Source organism: Girardinichthys multiradiatus, chromosome 18 (genome assembly GCF_021462225.1).
Source record: "Girardinichthys multiradiatus isolate DD_20200921_A chromosome 18, DD_fGirMul_XY1, whole genome shotgun sequence".
Lineage (NCBI taxonomy): Eukaryota > Metazoa > Chordata > Actinopteri > Cyprinodontiformes > Goodeidae > Girardinichthys > Girardinichthys multiradiatus.
In genome coordinates, this window is record NC_061810.1 from 37,439,146 (window position 1) to 37,461,300 (window position 22,155).

General features: G+C 37.5%; 1 protein-coding gene across 5 annotated transcripts in view; it reads right to left on the reverse strand.

Moving 5' to 3' along the window:
• Positions 1–6,048: 6,048 nt before the first annotated feature.
• igsf9ba (immunoglobulin superfamily, member 9Ba) overlaps positions 6,049–22,155 on the reverse strand; it is a 115,221-nt gene continuing 99,114 nt past the window's right edge. For 4 of the 5 annotated variants that reach the window (XM_047391518.1, XM_047391519.1, XM_047391521.1 and 1 more), the window contains 2 exons: positions 14,023–14,150; positions 6,049–11,384 (listed from right to left, as the gene is read on the reverse strand). In XM_047391518.1, the coding sequence (XP_047247474.1) occupies positions 11,179–11,384; positions 14,023–14,150 (334 nt within the window). In that variant the 3' untranslated portion in view covers positions 6,049–11,178. Of the gene's footprint in view, positions 11,385–14,022; positions 14,151–17,158; positions 17,205–22,155 lie in introns of those variants that run through there. The other variant, XM_047391522.1, reaches the window with a different exon arrangement.

Sequence of the window (22,155 nt, forward strand, 5' to 3'; positions counted from 1 at the left end):
TAGACAAAGAAAATTCAAAACAAATAACAGAACATAAAATGCACCATAAACAGAGTAAGTAAGAAAAACAAACCTAAAGTAATGTACTAAATCATCACTTGAAAATCAATGAATCATAATCATGAAGAAAGGTAAAGCCCAAAACAAAAGTGAAACCTTCAAATCATAAAACTAAGTATGAATATTTTTGAAAGGCACTGTTTCTATGTTTTAGGTTTTTTTTTAATGTATAATCAGCCCGTTTTGTGAAATAAAAAGATGGATTTCAGAAGATCGAAAAAGCAGCTGCCACAACCACAACACTAGAGTGAAAGTGGGAAAGACGGTACACGCTGTCACATTGGATATGTCAGGCATAGATGGACTTGTTATCCAAGTCTAAAGTATGAAGCCAGTGCACAGTGCCTCAAACATGGATTTGAGATTTTGACAAGCAGGGTTGAAACCTGTAGAAACAAAAAGAAAAGGCATAAATTATTGATTTTCAAACTTTTCATCATGTGTACCACATCAGTAAATATTAAGCTTTAGCGGACATTTTAACAACAGGACTTTACAACTTGTTGTGTTAGGTCATTAGATAATGTATGGCAGGATCATTTGAAGGATGCTATTAATGTATTCAATTTTCACAGAGATTTCCAATTTTCTTAAAAAAGTTCAATGAAAGGTCCCCCAAAGTTGTATCTCATTTTACATTTCTTTATTCTCTATTAGTTTGTTTGTCATATGCAGGTTAACACACACACAAACACACACACACACACACACACACACACACACACACACAGTACTGTGCATCTTCTTATAGAAGATATGTTCCTAAACTAACAACTGGAAATGAGTCTTTTACATTACATCATTATTTTAATTCACTCTGATTGGAAGGTTTTTGAACCACGTATTTAAGATGCCACATCATCTCAATCAGATTTAATGCTACACTAGGCCATTCCATACCCTTCATTGTTTAACCACTCAGAGGTGGACTCGATGGTGTCCTTTGGATCATTGTTCTCCTGCATGACCCAATTGCCCTTGAGCTTGAGGTCCCAAACTGATGGCCGGACATTCTCCATCAGGCTTTTCTGGAAAAGCTCAGACTTCATGGTTCCATTAATTATGACATGTCTTCCAGGTCCTGAAGCAGCAAAGCACCCAAGATCATCATACTACCACCAGTATTTTTTCTGTTCTGGTTCACAGTTGTCCACTTCAGTTTTCACTGGAAGTTACATCAGTATTTTCAATTGGTTTTCCCTTTTGAGAAGTCTCTGTTGGGGGCAAATTTCAAAACAAAACAACTGGTCTTTTTTGTCTGCTTATGATTATCAGCTATACATCACATTTACATGTTTGTATTCACCTTGCAAATAATTATTTTCTTCTGAGTTGAGAACGGCCGAAGGCAGCCCATCAGTGACACTTGAACACCAATTTAATACGATGGATGGTTTATTTATGGTTTTATATATAGTTTCACTACAGAGATGCATGTTGGACTATGGAAAAACTTTGGTTAAAGAAAATATCATACTTTGGGTCAGCAAATCTAGCTCATGTTGTTTTGACCATTAAAGCACTTACCCTGCCTTAAAAAACTGGTATCACAATACCACAAACTTCTTGTTGCACCAGGTCTTACAACAGCTTAAATTAAATCCCAGATGAGTGATTATGGTGAGCAACCAGACCAATAGGTCTGCTCTGTTTAATCTGCTCCAACTTAAGTGCACAAAAAAGGGACTCAGCAGCAACATTGATGTAAAATTAAAGCAACAGTGGAAGAACATGAACTTGTTTCTTTGTCCCTCTTCCAGCTGTTTCTAGCTTTATATATAAAAAATTTTCTGTTTTCATCACATGAGGATGCATTCATAAATTCTGTTCCTAACAGTTTATGAATCCCATCAGTAGCGATGTTCATAAACACCAGTCCGCTTTAAAAAAAAAAAAAGCCAGTTTTAACACAAGCCCCAAACAAATGCCCCTCGCTTTGAATGGGATCGGAACATTTCTGGAGAACTTATGTGGATGTTGAAGCTAAAGTAGGACACAGAGAGCATCAAGGGTATTTAGGCAGAATAGAGCTCCTCATGAGAGATTATAGGCCTGGAAACATATCAGTCACAAAAACATGATATCTGAAAACTGTTCAGTATTCTGATGAGCTCAAGGATCTCTGCTGAGAGAATTCAGGTGATGCACAGCACACATTGAAAATAAACCAATTAGTGTTACCATCAAGTATGCTCATTAAGTATAAACTCTATCTGATATTGTATTTTAAAAAAACTGCTAAGGTACAAAAGGCTGAAAACCGGAACCTGATCCCATTGTCCTTTATAATATTTCAATTCCAGTAGTATTAATCATTGTATGCAGGAATATGGTGAAGTTTTATCATTGGAACATTGTTTAACAATGATTTAGTTTATCTCTATATTCCTTGGTACAAATGTAAAGCATGGATCATAATACTTTCTTGAGACCATTCATTCAGGTATATCAAAGCACCACTGGTTCATCACTGTGCACAATGTGGTAGTTCCCCAGGTAAGAGCAGCAAAAGGCCCTGCCCTGACAGGCTTATTCTATTGTTCTGCTTGAAATTTGGCAACCCTAATGGTGACACATTGTACTCCACTCCTGCGCTCATTTGGAAAGTGTGTGACTTTTTTGTGGACTTAAAAAAAAAAAAATAGTTCTCCTCAGTATTCAGCCTGACAGTTTGCAATCCAATCCAGTACTGTGAAAAGGCATATGCCTCTTTACAGATAACCTGAGCAAATATGAAAGGCAGTTTCCAATTGATGACTTTATTTATTAAAAAAAGTATATAAACATGGTTGTGCCACCCTATTTTGCCAGAGGTAGACCTGCTGGTGTGCAGTGCAGATCAGGGTTGCCCAACTCCAGCGTTCAAGAGCTGTTGTCCTGCAACTTTTAGATGCATCCCTTCTCCATCATACATAAATCAAATGATTGGCTTGTTACCATGACTCTGCAGAGCTGAATGACTGAATGACATGCTGATGAGGGAATTCAGCCATTTTATTCAGGTGTGTTGGAGAAAGGATGCATCCAATATTTGCAGGATAGTAGCTCCCAAGGATAGGAGTTAGGCACCCCTGCTTTAGATGTTGTGGGATATTTTGTGTTCTCAGTGAAGAGTCATTTATGTGCTCTTGGAGTAATTTTGGTTGCCCAGCTACTCGTGGGAAGGTTTGGCACTGTTCCATATTTTCTTCAGCCATGGATGTGGCTAGAAAAAAATAACGTCTGTGTCTGAAAACTGTGAAAATTTCCTGATTTATTTTCACATAGAATCAGTTCGGTTTGTTTTCTCTTAATGAATAAAATCATGATTTGAAAACGGCATTTTGTACTTACTCGGGTTATCTTTGTCTGATGTTAAAATGCACTATATTGCCAAAACTATTCGCTTACCCATCCAAATAATTGAAATCAATCAATCATTTCCATGGGCAAAGGTGTACAAAATCAAGCACCTAGGCATGCAGACTGTTTCTACAAACATTTGTAAAGAATAGGTCGCTCTCAGGAGCTCAGTAAATTCCAGCATGGTACTAGGATAGACTGCCACCTATGCAACAAGTCCAATTGTGAAATTTCCTTGCTCCTGAAAATTCCACCGTCAACTGTCAGAGGTATTATAAGAAAGTGGAATCAATTGAGAACAACAACAACTCAGCCAAGTGGTAGGCCACGTAAACTGATGGAGTGGGGGCAGCGGACTCTGATCCACATAGCGTGCAAAGGTCACCGAGTTTCTTCAGAGTTAATCACTACAGACCTCCAAACTTCATGTGTCCTTCAGATTAGCTCAAGAACAGTGTGTACATGAAATGGGTTTCCATGGCTGAGCAGCAGCATCCAAGCCAACAACTGTAAAGCAAAGTGTACAGAACGCCACCACTGGACTCTAGAGCAGTGGTTGCATGTTCTCTGGAATGATAATCTTTTCCATTTTGGCAATCTAATGGATGAGTCTGGGTTTAGGGCTTGCCAAGAGAACGATGCCTGACTGTTTTGTCTGACTGTATTTTGCCAAGTTTAAAGCTTGGTGGAGTAGAGATTTTGCTGTGGGGCTTGGCCCCTTAGTTCCAGTGAAAGGAACTCCGAATGCTTCAGCATACCAAGAGATTTTGGACAATTTAACTCTCCTAACTTTGTGGGAACAGTGTGGAGATGGTGCCTGCCTCTTCCAACATAACTGTGCACCAGTGCACAAAGCAAGGTCCATGCAAGGTCCATAAAGACATGGATGAGCGTTTCGGTGTGGATGAGCTTGAAATGTTTGTAGTTATGGACAGTGATGATTTATGTATGTTCTCTTATTAGGATTTTTTATAGCTTGTGTATAGAGTGATTGCAGAAGTTTTAGAGTTGTAATATTAACTTAAGACCAAATGGGTAATATGGGACAAAATCATAGTACATGTACATTTTTGTTCCCTGTATGGACATCTGATGATAAATGTGTCCGAAATAACTGAGGTTAAATTTGATCCGATTACAGACCCTTTTGGTGTGCGATTTTAATGACAAATTTGATTCAGTTATCACCCACAGATATTTTTATTTGGACACAATCTACATAGTTTCTCCTGTGGCAAAAACGTTTGATTCAACACTGAAGTTAATATTAGATTTAGTGAAAAACATTGCCACTGTCCTAAAAGTATTTAACTGCAGGAAGCAGTGTTTCAATCAAGCTGTGATATTACCCACAGAGTTAGTAAGCTTCTCAGCCACCAGGGAGATATTACTACCATGAACATAAACTACGGTGTCATCAGCACACATTTAAACAGATACATCAACACAAACAGTCGGGAGGTCATTTATATAAAGTGAGAACAGTAAAGGTCCTAAGTTAGATTCTTGAGGAAGACCAGTGGACAGACTGTAGGTTGCTGATTTAAATGACTGGACTTTGAGAAGTTGGGAGAGCAGTCAGTCAGATAAGACTTAATCCATTTAAGTGCAATTGTGGAAAATAAAATTCTGTCAGCAGAATTTTATGGATGACAATGACTTTTTGAGATCCGGAAACAAAAGCACCAACAGCCTCACCTCGATCCAACAGATCTACTTATGTTGTTCACCCTTAACTGGTTCATTAAGACACCAACCACTGACACAACAGCTGAAGTCATTTAACGATTTGCAGGAAATATTTAGTACTCTTTCCTGGGACTAATTTATTTTTAAATTTTCAGATATGAACTGTTGCTTCAACATTGTAATGAATTCAATTTTGTAATGTCTTCAATTATTAATGATGCATTTGTGTCAAATGAAAGCAGAAATTCAAACTTCTATCACATGAAAATAAACCATAAAATTTAGCTGGGACATAAAAACTTGAAATCATCAGTGGAGCATTTTTTCTCTTTTTTATCATAAGGTGAGTGAACGTCATAGTATGTGTATAGCAAATTAAATTAAACAATAAACATGCATAGCACAACCTTAACATTTCAAAGTTGTGTTTGAAACCCAGCCATTGTGGCCTCAGGGTGAGTGTTTGAACAGTGAATTAACTGAACTTTAGATTTTGCTCAGGTGTATGCAGATGGCTGCTCTCTTGTTTGGCTTTCATCCTGTCTAAAAGAAGTTAAACAAAAGCACAAATGTTGCTCTGAGGGAACTTCATTTTCTTTCAGGTTGCCTGTATTTCTTCTTGTGGCTCATTCCTCAACATGAGGGTGAAACAATTAAACAGATGTTTGGATTCTTCCTTCATTCTAAATTAAGATAATTTTGACACATCTAAGAATAGATTTCAAATGTGTGTTTTTGGCTGGAGGGAAAAATAAATATAAAACTTGGTACTTCTATTCTGCTCTGACCAGTATGTCCTAGAAATGAAAAAAAAGGAAGCAGAAAGCCTGACCTGATTATCATCACACTTCATTCTTCAATTCCTGACCAACACTCACCCCCTGTGTCCAGCATTTGAACTACAGCATCATACTCACATTCTGGAAACAAAAAAGAACCCCACAACAAAAATAAAACCTCTTTTGATTTTTTTATTATATCAAAATACAAAAATTTGAGAGGAAAATCTTGTATAGGACTAAGCATTTGAAATGATATGGCGACATGGATACAACACTACGTTCATATTCTCATAGACATGCCATAGATAGAGCATAGATCATGTGCTAGGCCCATGTCTACGTCATGATGAGCCATCAAGAGTGAGCTTGTGCATTTTCCCCCATAAAGGCGTGTGATGGCGACTGCTTCTGTACATCCAGGCCTGTTTGGTAACAAGCCAGTGTTTCTTTTTTAACATTTTAGTTTGTTCAGGTTTCTGCTTACTCGAAGATAAAAGAGATTGAAAAAGGACGAAAATTAATGGCAGTTGAACATGAGCAAGACATGATCTCAGTGGATAGCAGTGGCAAACGAAAGAAAAAGTACTACAGATATTATACATAAGGCTTTGGTACAGCACCATACAGTATGAGTTAATTGCTCACAAAAAAGTTAAGTAAAGCATCAAAATACCTGATGCAGTGACAGAAGAGAATGGCATTTCTAAAAAAAAACCAAAACAAAACAATCAGGGTTATCGTTTTAAAAAAGAGAAAAGTGGAAAATGTTTAGCTCTGAATTTTTACATATGGACATCATGATCAAAACAAAAACATGTAAAATACACAATGTAAACATGTGATGTACAGCAGAGTTCAGTGCATGAAAGTAAAACGAAGCATGGGAATTTCTTATTTATTAAGCACTACTGGGTTTGCTTGAGTATGAGCTAAAACAGTCAATAATGTAGTGCTTATTGTAGCATACGATAATTATACATTCTAGCTTCTCAGTGCTGGTACACATGGAGAACAAACAAAAAAATGACAAAGAGAATATAGAAAACACTACATACTTCTAGCTTCTGTCCAATAACACACTAGCTCAGATGACCATGAATGATTGCTAAATAGGTGTTTTTGTAATTGTCTCTACATGCAAGATTAATACGATAAAAACAAATCTGTTACGTATCATCCTGTCAGCAGCTAGTGATGCACTAAAAGCTGTGAGCTAAAAAAAATCCCACAACAAAACAGATAAACAGAACTGAAAACGTAACTAACAGTACGTCCAAAGCAGCCCTCTTATACGCTGCACATGTTCCCTTTGAATTTTGCGAAGAAACAAATTACGAGCCCGGAAGACACTGCCTGTTTGTAAAAAAAACAGCAGTGGGCATGTATGAGCTTTTCTGACATGAGAATAAACGCAAATGTGGACGAGTCAAGGCTAAACTGTACAGTACTAATAGGAGTTTTTCATTTAAAAAAGTTCATGGTGCGATGATGTGAGACTCTGCGGCCCTTGTAGTAGTGTGCTTGAAAAAATAAGTGCTGTTGACCAAAAACCTACATTGCTGTGGAATAGATTTTGCTCCTTAGATTTCTTATTTTTGCTTTTTTGTCATATTTACAAAATGCTATTTGAAATGATGATTTCATTTAATAAGAAAAAAGCTATCCAAATTGACCAGGCTCTATATGAAAAAGTAATTGTCCCTAAACCTATGTACTGGTTTTGCCATCCTTGAGCATTTGCGATAACTGGCAATGAGACTTTTACACCACTGTGAAGGAATTTTGACTCATTCTTCTTTGCAAAATTGATTACATTTTGCCAAATTTGATGATTTTCAAGCATGAATGGTCTGGATTAAGGCCATCCCCCAACATTTCAAGCAGATCAAAGTCCGAACTAGATGACTCCACAGCTTTCAATTAGTTTTTTTTTTTTTTTTTTTGAGTAAGGTTGCAAACTTCAGGATTCTCTGCTAGATAGCAGAATTCATGGTTTCATCAAGTGTAGCAAGTCACCCAGGTTCTGAAGCACCAAAGTAGCCCCAGACCATCGCACTACCATGTTTGACTCTCGGTATAATATTCTTTTTCTGAAATGCTGTGTTAGTTTTACGTCACTGGTGGATTTACTTTGCTTCTCATCTGTTCTTGAATTTCTTTAGATCACTTCATGTTTTCTTGCATTTTGAGATCTTTTAACAAACTTTGTGTTGACATAAAAATCCTGCTTAGGGAATTTCTTGATTCAGCAGGCATGGCAGTGATCAGGCCTAGGTATGGCTAGTAAAATTGAGCTCAGCTGTCTGAAAAATAATCTTTTTCACATAGACCAGGTTATATGGATGGCTTTTGTCCCACATTTAAAAGCAGCATTTTGATGCCGTCTGATATTAAAATTTGCTTAATGGTCTAAAACATACAAAAAAAAAGCAAAATAGAAGAAATCTTAAAGAAGGTGAATACTTCTTTCCAGCACTGTACAGGAAGTGTGTAGAAAAGATCCCTCCACCTGACCTGACCTGAAGCCGCTCTCAGATTCTCTTTCACGTGTCCTGTGACAAGTACTAATCTAAGTCAGGCTACGTTATTCCCGTTTAGGCTGGGTTAATAATTTCAATCGTCACAAATATATTTTAAAGAGGGTACCTTGGAAGCACAGACAGACATAGCAAAAACACACTATAGAAAACAGGTCATTTTGAGTTCATTGAATGTAACAAGTCTCTATTAATTGAGGTTATATGTCTACTTTTTCCAGTATTGTCTATCACTGTAGTCACACTGTTATGATTAGGACAAGGTCTACCAGAGCTAGTTTAGCTGCTCAAACACACACACCGAGGGGGTGGAGAAAACGTTCCTTCTGGAAACAGAAATAAATCTTGAGACCTCTATTCTACAGCACCACAAAGTTAAACATAGCACCAAGTCTTAATGTTCAAAGCAACTATGCCCTAACACACTTTATTTCATCAAACTAATGTAAACACAATTTCCTCCACAGCACGTTTTGTACATGTCTACAGCATGTCCATTGCTTTTAGGAAACCAAACAAGGTAAAAAAAACTAAACGTTTCCTTTAGGTGTATTTGCTTTGGACACGTGAAGGCGAAGAAAACCGAAGTGAATCTACATGTCTGCTCGTGAACTGGCAAAATACATTATTACTTTGTTTCAGAAATATAAGAGAGGGCAACACATTTCTGCTTCTAAAGCATTTCCCCAATGGGCATCCACATACTAATACATCTGAGAAAATACTACTCACCTTGTGCAGCCAGCGGGCTATGGCAATAATACACTGTACGGTACTAACATTAAGTGTACTTTTCTTCTCAGATAAAATAATGTCTGCTAAAGTATGACAAATTAGGCACCGTAAAATGTTTTAAAAACATCCACTTAAAGCCATATTGTAAGCAAATACTTTGATATATAATCTAATTTCTTTTAACTTGGGATATTCATCCCATTTTTTTTCTATTCATACATCCCCATACAAGAAAGCCTTCCTGTAAAACATGGTTTGATTTCTCTTTACAAATACAATACACACCATGTAAAGTACATAACAAATATAGATTATTTCCTTGTATCTTACACGAAACCAATTATTGTTTGTCGCTCGCCTTCAAGCAATCACCACTTTCTCACTTTTCCAAAGATATTTTAGAGAATCATTCATGTGGATAACCTCGGATTTAGCGCACAAACATTGCGATTTGGTGAAATAAAAAAACCTGCTTGATGTGTCTTTGAGTAACTGAATTAGCCTTAGTGAAACAATCGAAAAGATAGATAAGGGAAAAGAAGATAATATCATCAGCAAAAGTAGTCACCAGCAGAACGGGCGTGGGCATTAAATACAGAAAATTTGACCTATTTTGCCAACTCGTCATCAGAAAATCACAGGTGCACATTTTGACAGGTCATTCAATGCACTGCGACGTAGGGACATTCATTTCCTGTACAGCAAAACATACATTCATTATCGGTTAGTGTCAAAAAATTTGCAAACATATAGAGAAATAGCTAGCAATTAATATACAGTTTTAAGAGATAAACAGTCAGGGTGGCCACTTGTTTAGATATTCCCCATTGCTTGTTTTATAGCTTTATGAAGAAATCACATTCCTCTCTAACAGCTGCTGTCAAACGGTTACATCTTCACTGTGCAGGTTTCTTGGGATATCCTGCCCCCACATTTTTTACAAGTATTCTGGTACTGTTGTTTAAACAAATTAAATAAGACTCATGCATTCCTTCTTCCATGTGTCCCATGTGTCCAGAAAAAAGTAAAAAAAAAAAAAACATTTTGTAGTTCCTACTCCCTCAGAGTGACAAATGTGAGAAGGCGATGGAAAAAAGGCAGTTTATGTCAGAGAAAAATAAAAACCAACAAAAGGCAAAGCAAAGGCACCTCAATATGTGCCCAATTTCACAAATGATTTCTTAAGAATGAGATACATACAGACACTTCACACTTTGTTTTGTTGCTCTTTAAGTCCAACCTCTGCTGAGCATGAAAGTTCCAACATTTTTTAAGAGATCTCATGAAGGCTATGATCTTTAGTCATAATACTGTGCCCAAACAACGGGCGTAATGAAACAGAGCTAACAATCTTCTCTAATTAAATGCAATGTGCCAGCTGTTATAATGAAAATAATCCAAATAAGATTAAGCTAGGCCATATTATCCATTTGAATGAGTGGTGAGTGTTATAAACCTTTTTATCCTTACCTTTAGAGTGTAAAAAGGTCAAGTACGTACAGTATACCACAAGAATTACAGCAACTCTGCGTTTACTCTGAGGTATATTTTGTGGTAAGAACCCTGTGTTTAAAGACTGAAACTATTTGTATTGTAGGAAAGGTAGACTCGTGTCCCTGTACAAGGACGCACCAGGCTTTAACAGTACACTGTTTCACTGAAAAACCTAAAGATATGAACCCTTCAATGATACATGAGTGAAAAATCTTTTTAATGTGTTGTGACATACTCAACCAACACACCTTATTACTGTAAGAGGAAGCTTAATTCCCTTGTTTTACTATTTATATACATTATATATTTTCAGAGCATTTTCAAGTGAAATTCCTCAGAAAAAATTGTTCTTGTCTTCAAATGAGACTCCCAGCCCCTGGAGGATTCAGTTTGCTGCTCTTCAAACACAAATCAACTTGTACAGATTATATGAAAATTTTGTTTTCGTTGTGGCTGAGCAGGGAGGGCTGAGGTGTTTTGTAATTTTCATCCATGATGGGCCAGTTTAGTTGGGTCCAATGGCTTGGTGGGGACACAGGTCAGTGCAGAGTTCCATAATTTAGGCCCTCAGAGTCTGCACTGGCCAGGATGCCTGTCTGGTCCTCTTCAGACGGCTTGCGATGCAGGAAGGAGGTCAAGTAGCGGTAAGGGTTCTTGTTTTGCTTTTTTCTCTTTTTGCGAAGGTTGAGATCTCCTCCCTCTTGGGGTGTCTGAGATTGCTGCTGGGTCTGAGAGGGAGACATTCCTGCAAGAGAGATAGAGGAGTCACACACTGGTTCCTACACCTGCATTCAGTCTCCTCCATGACTTCCAGACTAAGGATCCAGCTCAATTTGCAACCCTACTTCGTATCCACCCGTTATCAAATTTTCCTTTGTTACTACTTTAAGGACATACTTGTAAACAAATCATTTTATAACCATGTAAATTTCCCTCACACTTTTTCATATCTTGCCATCAGTTCATACAGATAGTTAATTAGGTCTCCAACTGCTGGAGGAGGTGCTGCGGCAAAAACTCAAACAAATAAAAAACAAGAACCAAAAAAAATATGATTTAAAAATAGTTTTGATTTCAAGTCTTGACTGGCACCCTTTGCTCATGCTCTGTATTAAAATATAAAGAAAAAAAGAAACAACACCCTATTCCCCCTGTAACCGTGTTGTTTTTCAGTATTTCATAGACCTACCATCTCTTTCAATCAAAAAAAAAGCCAAAATCTGAACCTCCCTACCAATGCTCCACAATCAACTGATCTAAAATAAGTAGACGAAGCAATGTTTAAACTAATCTTAATTTTTATGATATTTATTATTACTCTTATTTGCATTTTCTTAATCCCCAACCAGCCATAAGATTTATTATTGTAACTGTTAATTAATGTGGACTTAAGTGTGGACAGACTGTAAGTATCAGCTAAGTTTTTCTGTCAGTGTTAATTTCCATCTTTTGCTTCTTTTACATAGAGGTCTGCCACTCCAAACAAATGGAAACACTGTATCCATGTTTTTAAACTTTTGGGCAAGACAACACACTTACAAAATAATATAGTTTGTTAATTTCTCACTTCCCTAGTGTTACTAGGATAACAGAACATTTAATGAAATCTTAAGGGGTTTATGGCTCCATTTAAGTATTCTCAGGAAAATAGTTGCCAGATTAAGTTATGGGACTGTGCTGTCTTTTTGTTTTTACAGTTTGTGTTTGTCTAAGGCTAGCTAAGTTAACATAAAGTAAAGTTGCCCATTAATGCTATCCCAGAGAATGTAGCTGCTGTGTAGAGAAAATGTTTTATGTTATGAATCCATTCTGGATAATTTATGTTGAAGCTCTCTCCCACATTTGTTTCCATATGGAAACTTTAAAAGTCTATTTGTTTACCAATACCAGTTACCAGTATGTGCCAGTAAAGTGGCTAAACCTTTTCCAAACCTTTGCAGTGACAGAAAACAATATAAATTGTGGCTACCACACAGATTCAAATTTTCATTTAACTATAGTAGAACACCTTCAGTATCTATTATTAAATGCTACCTTACACACTTCTATTATAATAGTAAAGGTTTTGCAGGAAAATATATTCGATGAATAGTACAGTTTACACAAGAAATACAGACTGCAATTGACAATATTTGTTAAAGTATTTAACAGGACATATATAAACTGGAGCAGTTTATATGCATATTTAAACCTTTAGTATTCAGCTGCTGTGCATTAACAACTTGGACGGTGGGGGACCTGGGCAAAACTATAATTTCGCCTAGGCTACCAAAATGGCTCTGCTTGACATGTATGATGGCATATTGTTACGAAGCTTGAAAAATTAAGGAACAAAATAAATTTTGCCGACCTTTAAATTCTATCGATACTTTGAATTGTGTGTGCCAATTTCATGGGTCAACTGACTATCGGAAAATCAAATTTAATTCCTCTGTGAGTACCCTCAGGAGGTTAGGTAATCTTAAACTGAATTAGCCGGTATCATATAATAGGTAGCAAAAAAGGTCAGGTATGAAACTACATTTGAAATAATTTGACAAAAAGGTGCCATTTACCACTGCCCATGTGTCAGTTTGTACCTACCAGGAAGATATTTTTAACATGCTTTTAGTGATGTAATCTATCAAGAGATCAATTAGATTAATTTTGGTTCAATCAGGGGTCATAATCTTATATTTTTTGGAATTATGAAATATTCAAATTTGGGAAAAAGACCATGCCGAAATCATACCCAGTTTAATCCAACACCTTGGTATATGATTATCTTATGCTGTAACGTCTGTATGTGGGATCCCCCCATCCTCTTTTTCACCTTTCACCTCCATTTATCCTTCTTTTTCAACAATACCTAGGCCAGTGGTGTCAAAAGTCAGTCCTCAAGGGCCACTGTCCCACATGTTTAGATATTTCCCTTGTTCAACACACCTGAATCAAATGAATGGTTCATTATCAGGCCTCTCCATAATGTGAAATAATGCTGAGGGAGTAGTTCAGTCATTTTATTCAGGTGTGTTAGAGCAGGGACACTTCTCAGTTATACATCGACATCGACCCTTAAGGACTGGATTTGGATGCCCTTGACCAATGAAGGTTCCAGGATGGTCAAGCTTAATTGGAAATCTACCCTGAAATCCAGCAAAATATCATCACAGTTCCCCCGTTTTTCCATTTTCCTTCTTTTTAGGCATTAGCAAAATGGGAGCTAATACGCCCAATTGTGTATCAGAAGCACAATAATTAGAAAAAAAGAGAGTTTTGCCTTTAAAATGGTTCTTGATTTTACATGAGCAGCACCTTGTTGCAGCGATGGTTGTTTTAAAGTGCTTTATAAATAAAGTAATATATACTGATATATCATCAGTATATATATATATCAGACTAACCTGTTCTCACAGATGTTGCATTATTGTTGTTGTTGGCAGCCACTCCCTTGGCTTTAGTTATACAGTGATGTAGCAGTGCTGATAAACTCTCAGATCCGGCAGTATCACTAGACGCACCTAGAGGTTCCCTGAGAGAACGAGAAGAGACAGCACAGCATGCATTTTTTTGCATTAATGCAGCAGTCCGTTCAGCCACATCTCATTGAAAGAGAACAAACAATGCTTTCTTTGCTATTTCCAGTAGCTGTTATTGTATGATTTGATGAGCACTTGAGCTTCTAGTGAGAGTTGTTTCACTAAGATGATGAAATTCCAGTCTCTATCTGCTTTGATGGATGATAAACGTTAGACAGGAAAGAGAACAAATGGAGAAGACAAAAGTGAAAGAAATAACTGTTGACAGGAGGTGGAAGTGGAATTGGTGAAATTGCTATTGCTCTCAAACAGTCACAACATTAAAGAGCCAAGCTACCGCATTCTGGTCACATACTTTTTTCCAGCCACAGTGTTTTTTTTTCAAATCAGGTTTTTGTTTTTGCTTAAGTACCAAATGTGTAAAGATTAGAAGACTTAAATTGCATGTTCTGCACTTGTTTTGGGTCTTTAAGTAGTGACAGCTTCAGAAATGTAGATTTGTTTTTTGCTGTATAAACTCATAAAATGAAAATAATTTTTGGGAAAAAAATATCATAAGAATTTCTCAAATCCTCAAGTACCAAAATATTTGACAGATTGTAGGTTGGAGGGTTGGCAGCCTTTTACACGTGTGCCTATTTAATGAATAAACTTCCATTATCTGTAAACGCAGATGCACATCAGGGTGGGGCACTTACTTGAAACCAGGGCTAGTGTAATACAAGGTTTTTAGAAAATTATATTGAATTCAATGATATTTTAGCAATTTGTGACTATTTATTGCTATAATGTACTAAAATACTTAACTAAAAACACAAAACGGATAAACAATGGTTTACATAATGCCAAAAGTATTCCACTTCCAAAGGTATATCTAACCCGAGCCAAACACACTGTGTCTACAAACATTTATGAAAGAACTGGTGGCTCTCTGTAGTTCCAGCATGTTGCTATAACATGATTCCTTCTGTGTAATAGGTCCAGGTGTGAAATTTCCTCCCTACTAAATATTCCGATGTCAACTGTTGGTGTTATTAAGGCAAAGTGGAAATCATTGGGAACAACAGGAACTGGAAAGGCCATGTATGTCAGTGAGCGGGGTCAGTGGATAGTGAGCAGAGGTTGCCAACTTTCTGCAGAAAAATAGCTAATGACTTTCAAACTTCACATGCCCTTAGAATAAGTTTAGGAACAGTGCATAGAAATCTTCATTCAATAAATTTTCAGTGCCTATCAGCTGCATCCAAGGACATAGATGAGCAAGTCTGGTGTGGGTGAGTCCTGACTTCAACCCAATAAAACACTTTTGGGATTAATTAGAGTGGAGAGTGCATGCCAGCATTGTCCAACATCAGTGTCTGACCTCACAAATGTGCTTTTTAAAGAATGATCCCAAATTCTCAAAAACACACTCCTCACACTTGTGTCAAAACCCTGCCAGAAGAGTTTAAGCTGTTATAACTGCAGTATTAACCCTATGGATTAGGATTGGCATGCCACTCCAGTTCATATGAAAGTGCAGGCAGACGAACCATTGACAATATAATGTACAAGATTACGAAATGGTCCGCTTACTGGTACAAAATGGGACTAGAAAAGGAAAATTGGCTATGCGTGAGTATACAATGGGAGTACAAATTTACAAAAGGGCATGGAGCCCTGAGAAGCACAAATATAAAAGCTACATTGTACCTAGCAGCAGATTTTGTTTTATCTTTGTGAATGAATAACTCAGTGAGAGTCACCTAGCAAATAATAAACCTGAAGCTCACAAATGATTGTTTGACAAGCAAGAAAATGCTTTGACACGTTTAGACAAGACTGCAAACCCCTTTGAGAAGGTGCATTTTTTTTCGCTGATATAAATTGAAATACATTTATTAAGAACTACTTTCATTTCATGAGGAATACATGCCAAGTTGAATGAAAATAATCACTTTAATTAGCACAGAAAAATCATACAAATTTTAAGTATTTTCACTTTCATAGTCTGCACTTTGTACAGCTTTACCTCATAAAGAAACTCTGTATTTGTAATCCATCTCTCTTGACAAATAAAGCAAATTTTAATCGCTTCATAAAGCTACATATCGGAATACAAATGACTTCAAAACTTGACATAATGCTGTGATTATGCCAAGCTGTTGAACCAAACATGTACTGTATCAGAAAGGGATAGGAACACAAAGCTTTAGAGATGCTGTCCATCATTTGTCACTGTGGAGAAAAAGATTGAGAGTCATTAGCAGGGAGAGGGAGAGGGGACAAATCTGACAAAACAGTCCCGTACATGAAGGTCATTTTCATATTCAGATAAACTGTGTGCAGAGGCTACAGGATGTTAAAATGTAATACATTTTCATAAACAAACACTATACAGCACACTTTCATCAACATGAACACTGCGTACAAAGGCTTCACCATGCTGACGGGAGGAGATGGCAGGAAGAGGAAATGGCCGTTAAAGAACGAGTCACATGACAGGAAGAGGAAATGGCCATTAAAAAACGGTTACATGACAGAAAAACGAAAGCACTGAAGACAACAGATGTAACAGATAATTTAGTTTGAGATTTGTTGTTATTTGGTTGGTCAAAAGAGAGAAGTTTAGAGAATGCATGCATGGCATTTTGCACATGGAACAAAACTTTAAAGGGGAATACTCCAGTCTGTCTTTCAAGTGCGTCCTCTATTGATTCAAGCCTTTTAGTGTCTCCCTTTTCTCTGCAGGGATTGATTTATGCATTCAAACTATAATAACATTAAATCAAATTCTCATTCAGTTTAAAACGACTCTTCGAGCTCAAATACAACAGGCTACTCCACAGCAGGCTAAAACTGTGTAGACAAATGTGTCCTGCATTCATGATTACCATTAGTTGTTATTCACTTGAATCCAGCACAGAGGCACAACCCAAAGCGATTCCCCTTTAAAGGAGAGAGTGATTAGAGCCCTCCCCCTGCTGACCCCTCCCCTCTCAGACATGGGTCCGACCCTTACCTATTGTGGCGTAGGGGACCGGGTCACAACAACGCTGCCCAGATAGCTGAGATCAATCAAAAACAAATCAGGTAAGACCCTTACCCTCTACAAAGCAGCAGCCCTATAAGCTACTTTCCTTTAATGGCCAGTGATAATGAAGGAGCAAGACTCTGCCCCACTGTTTTAGCTCTGGTGAGGCCATAGCTTCTAGGTCAGTGAGGTGGGTGTAAGGGGCTCAAGTGTGTAGACAGAAAAGAAACTCGATGGAATATAAATGTAAAGATAAAAGTTAATGTCCTGTGTTTTAAAATCTATACATTGTCTTGCAAAGGTTTTCATATGCGTTGAATGGCTTCATATCACAAACTTTAATACATTTTTTTATTTTTATTTTGTGAGATTAATCAACACAAAGCAGTACACAAAGTGTTATGAATTTGGAACCACCTGTTGTTGAAGAAAATAATTCCACACAGCATGATGTTGCCACCACCATGTTTCACAGACAGGATGTGCTCACACATCTGCAAATCTATCAAGACATGGCCGTACATCCAAACTGTAAGTCCAGAAAATAAAACTTTAAACAGAGAAGCAGCTAAGAGGCTCATGGTAACACCTGGAGGAGCTGCAGAGATACACAGCTCAGGTGGGAGAAACTGTTGACAGAACAACTATAGGGTGTGCACTCCAAAAATCTGGCCTTAATGATACAGTGACAAGAGGGCAGCTATTGTTCAAAGAAAGCTATAAGTTGTCCAGTTTGTCACAAGCTATGTAAGGAAAACTGCAAACATGTGGAAGAAGTTGTTCTAATCAGATGAGACAAATGCTGAACAGTCTGTGCGACAGAAAACCAAAACTGCACATTACCTTGAACACACTGTCCCCCTGGTGAAACAGTGGTGGCAGCATCATATTGTGTGATGCTTTTCGTCAGCACTAGGTCGTTATGTAAAGCATTGTCTCAGGGGAGAGTGCAAATGTTTCACTTTTGAGATTTTACTACTCACAATTATGTTCTACTTTGTCTTGATCTCTTGTGCAAAATCTCATGAAAATACACTGTTGTTTGTGGTTGTAAACTATAAAAAATCTCCACAGGTATGACTATTTTTGCAAGGCATTTAAAGGGGGCACACTGATCTGAACGTTTGAAGTATGAGGGAAAAAAATTTGTTGAAGGGATTCAGATGAGCTACTGAATGCTCAGAAATACCGTCCTGAAAGACACAGCTTTCTATTGATGCAACTTTTGTAATCTTACTGCAATTCTTTATTTGAAAAGCATTTATTCTTTGTGAAAACAATCGTTTTAAATGATTAATTATATTAAGTTAAAAAGTTGTGGCTTTTATTCTCCCTTCTGCAGGAAAGCACTCAACTTGTCTTATTAGCTTATATGTTCATATACTTAACTATTTGACCTCTGATTATTGTAAAAAAAAAAAAATTCTCAGCACCCGAGAATGCTTGACAACACAAATTTGCTTTCTCCTTGTAACCTGCTCAACAAAACCTAAAACATTCCTTGGTGATAGCAGGTTACTTTGCTAACTCGAGCTTTCTGCTTCAGCGTATCTGAACGCTCACTTTATTCTAGAAAAAACAACAACCCGATCATACAGATGTTAAAATACTGCTGCAAAAATCCGGACAAGAAATAAATCTAGCATAACATTGTTACTAGTACCAATAAAGCACTTAACTTTTAACTTTATACAGTGGCTACATAGTTCAGACTCTCCACAGGTGCATTTCAATACCAAAATACCAAAACTAATATATTGACTCATACATTTTGACAATAAAGATTTAAAGCTAATGGAAACCAATTTTCAGTTTCTCAGAATATTATACTATCGCACAAGGCAAGTTAAAAAAACATTTTTATTACAGGAATGTTCTGTTATTGCTTACACAAGCATGGAGAATACTACTGACTCACCAGCTGTCAAGCAGACAGTCACTGACACCCTTCACAAGGAGGGTAAGGCACAAAAGGTAATGGCTAAATAAGCAAGGGTTTTCACAGTGTGATGTATTAAAGCTGAAAAAATTGAGTGGAAGAAAAAATGTGGTGCAAAAAGGTGCAGCAGGTTTTACCAGAGCCTTGAGAAAACTTTGAAGAAAAACAAAGAAAACTTTGAAGAAAAACACATTCAATATTGCTTGAATGTGTTTTTGCTTGAAGTTTTGGCAGGCATGGACTTCAGTTGGAGCTGCCAGAGCCACCACACACAGACGTATCCAGGGCTACCACTGTCACATCATTTGTCTCAGAAGCATCTTACCTGTGTTAAAGAAAAAAAGGACTGGACTGTTGCGCAGTGGTGCTCTTTTCTGTTGAAAGTATTGTTTATTTTCATATCTTTGGTTAATTATGGTCCTGGAGTTCAATAATCAATAATCATCAAACTTTACAGAAATATGGGCCTGAAATATATCACTTTGTGAGTAATGAATCTATTTAATATAGACGTGTTACATTCTAAATAAATTAATAAAACAGAATGACTTTTCAATGACATTGTAATTTATTGAGATGCACCTGTAATGTTTGAATTATTTTATTGGCCAACATTTCTGGGTAAAAGTTGCCTGATCAGCTATGACAAAATAAAACCACACGCAAAGGGAGATTAAATATTATATGAATTACTTGGCTTGTATATATATGTATATATATATGACTATGAATATTGTAGCTTCACACTGAAGGCAACAAAACTATGAATTAACACATGTGGAATTATATACTGAACAAAAAAGTGTGAAACAACTGAAAATGTCTTATATTAGGTTCTTCAAAGTAGCCACCTTTTGCTTTGATTACTGCTCCACACACTCTTGGCATTCTGTTGATGAGCTTCAAGAGGTAGTCACCTGAAATGGTTTTCCAGCAGTCTTGAAGGAGTTCCCAGAGATGCTTAGCACTTGTTGGCCCTTTTGCCTTCACTCTGCGGTCAAACACACCCCAAACCATCTCGATTGGGTTCAGGTCCGGTGACTGTGGAGGCCAGGTCATGTGGCGCAGCACCCCACCTCTGTCTTTCTTGGTCAAGTAGACCTTACACAGCCTGGAGGTGTGTTTGGGGTCATTGTCCTGTTGAAAAATAAATGATGGTCCAACTAAACGCAAACCGGATGGAATAGCATGCCGCTGCAAGATGCTGTGGTAGCCATGCTGGTTCAGTATGCCTTCAATTTTGAATAAATCCCCAACAGTGTCACCAGCAAAGCACGCCCACACCATCACACCTCCTCCTCCATGCTTCACGCTGGGAACCAGGCATGTAGAGTCCATCCGTTCACCTCTTCTGCGCCACACAAAGACACGGTGGTTGGAACCAAAGAACTCAAATTTGGACTCATCAGACCAAAGCACAGATTTCCACTGGTCTAATGTCCATTCCTTGTGTTCATTAGCCCAAACAAATCTCTTCTGTTTGTTGCCTGTCCTCAGCAGTGGTTTCCTAGCAGCTATTTTACCATGAAGGCCTGATTCACACAGTCTCCTCTTAACAGTTGTTCTAGAGATGTGTCTGCTGCTAGAACTCTGTGTGGCATCGACCTGTTCTCTAATCTGAGCTGCTGTTAACCTGCGATTTCTGAGGCTGGTGACTCTGATGAACTTATCGTCCGCAGCAGAGGTGACTCTTGGTCTTCCTTTCCTGGGGCGGTCCTCATGTGAGCCAGTTTCTTTGTAGCGCTTGATGGTTTTTGCAACTGCACTTGGTGACACTTTCAAAGTTTTCCCAATTGTTCGGACTGACTGACCATCATTTCTTTAAGTAATGATGGCCACTCGTTTTTCTTTACTTAGCTGCTTTTTTCTTGCCATAATACCAATTCTAACAGTCTATTCAGTAGGACTATCAGCTGTGTACTGTATCCACCTCCTGCACAACACAACTGATGGTCCCAACCCCATTTATAAGGCTTGAAATCCCACTTATTAAACCTGACGGGGCACACCTGTGAAGTGAAAACCATTTCAGGTGACTACCTCTTGAAGCTCATCAACAGAATGCCAAGAGTGTGCGTAGCAGTAATCAAAGCAAAAGGTGGCTACTTTGAAGAACCTAGAATATAAGACATTTTTTCAGTTGTTTCACACTTTTTTGTTCAGTATATAATTCCACATGTGTTAATTCATAGTTTTGATGCCTTCAGTGTGAAGCTACAATATTCATAATCATGAAAATAAAGAAAACTCTTTGAATGAGAAGGTGTGTCCAAAGTTTTGGTCTGTACTGTATATATAAAATCAGTATGGTCAACATACTTAAAAATATAGAAAAAAAAGTTCTTAACATTCAATAGTTTAATCTAAGCACATATATAAACAAAACTAGAGATTTGCAAAAAACTGTATAAAAAGACACATTTTTCCTACTGTCTAAGATTAAATCAGAAAAAACCTTACTTGTTTTTGGATTATCAGAATTATTTATATTATTTACTTATATCATGAGAGACATTTTTATTCCTTCATCAAAGTTAGAGGTTTACATATAAAAATATTTATGGTCCTGGTGTCACAGCTTTGTAAGTTTCTAATTTTAATTCACAATAGTTGAGTTAACTGGAGGCACGTCTGTCAATGTCTTTTAAGGCAACACCTCAAACTCATCCATCCATCCATCCATCTGTGCATCATCTATACCTGCTTGTCCTTCCAGGGTCATGGCGGGGCTGGTGCCTATCTCGAGCGGTCATTGGGTGGGAAGCAGGGTACACCCTGGACAGGTTGCCAGTCCATCACAGAGATACAAAGGACAAACAACCATGCACGTACACACTCATACAATTTAGAGAGACTAGTTTACCTAACCGTCATGTTTTTCGACTGTGGGAGGAAGCTGGAGTACCTGGAGAGAACTTAGGCATGCATGGAAGAGAATATGCAAACCCCATGCAGAAAAACCCCAGGCCAGAATTTGAACCCAGAGCCCTCTTGCTGCACAGTGACACTGCTACCAACTGTGCCAATGTGTAGCCCCTCCTTGTGA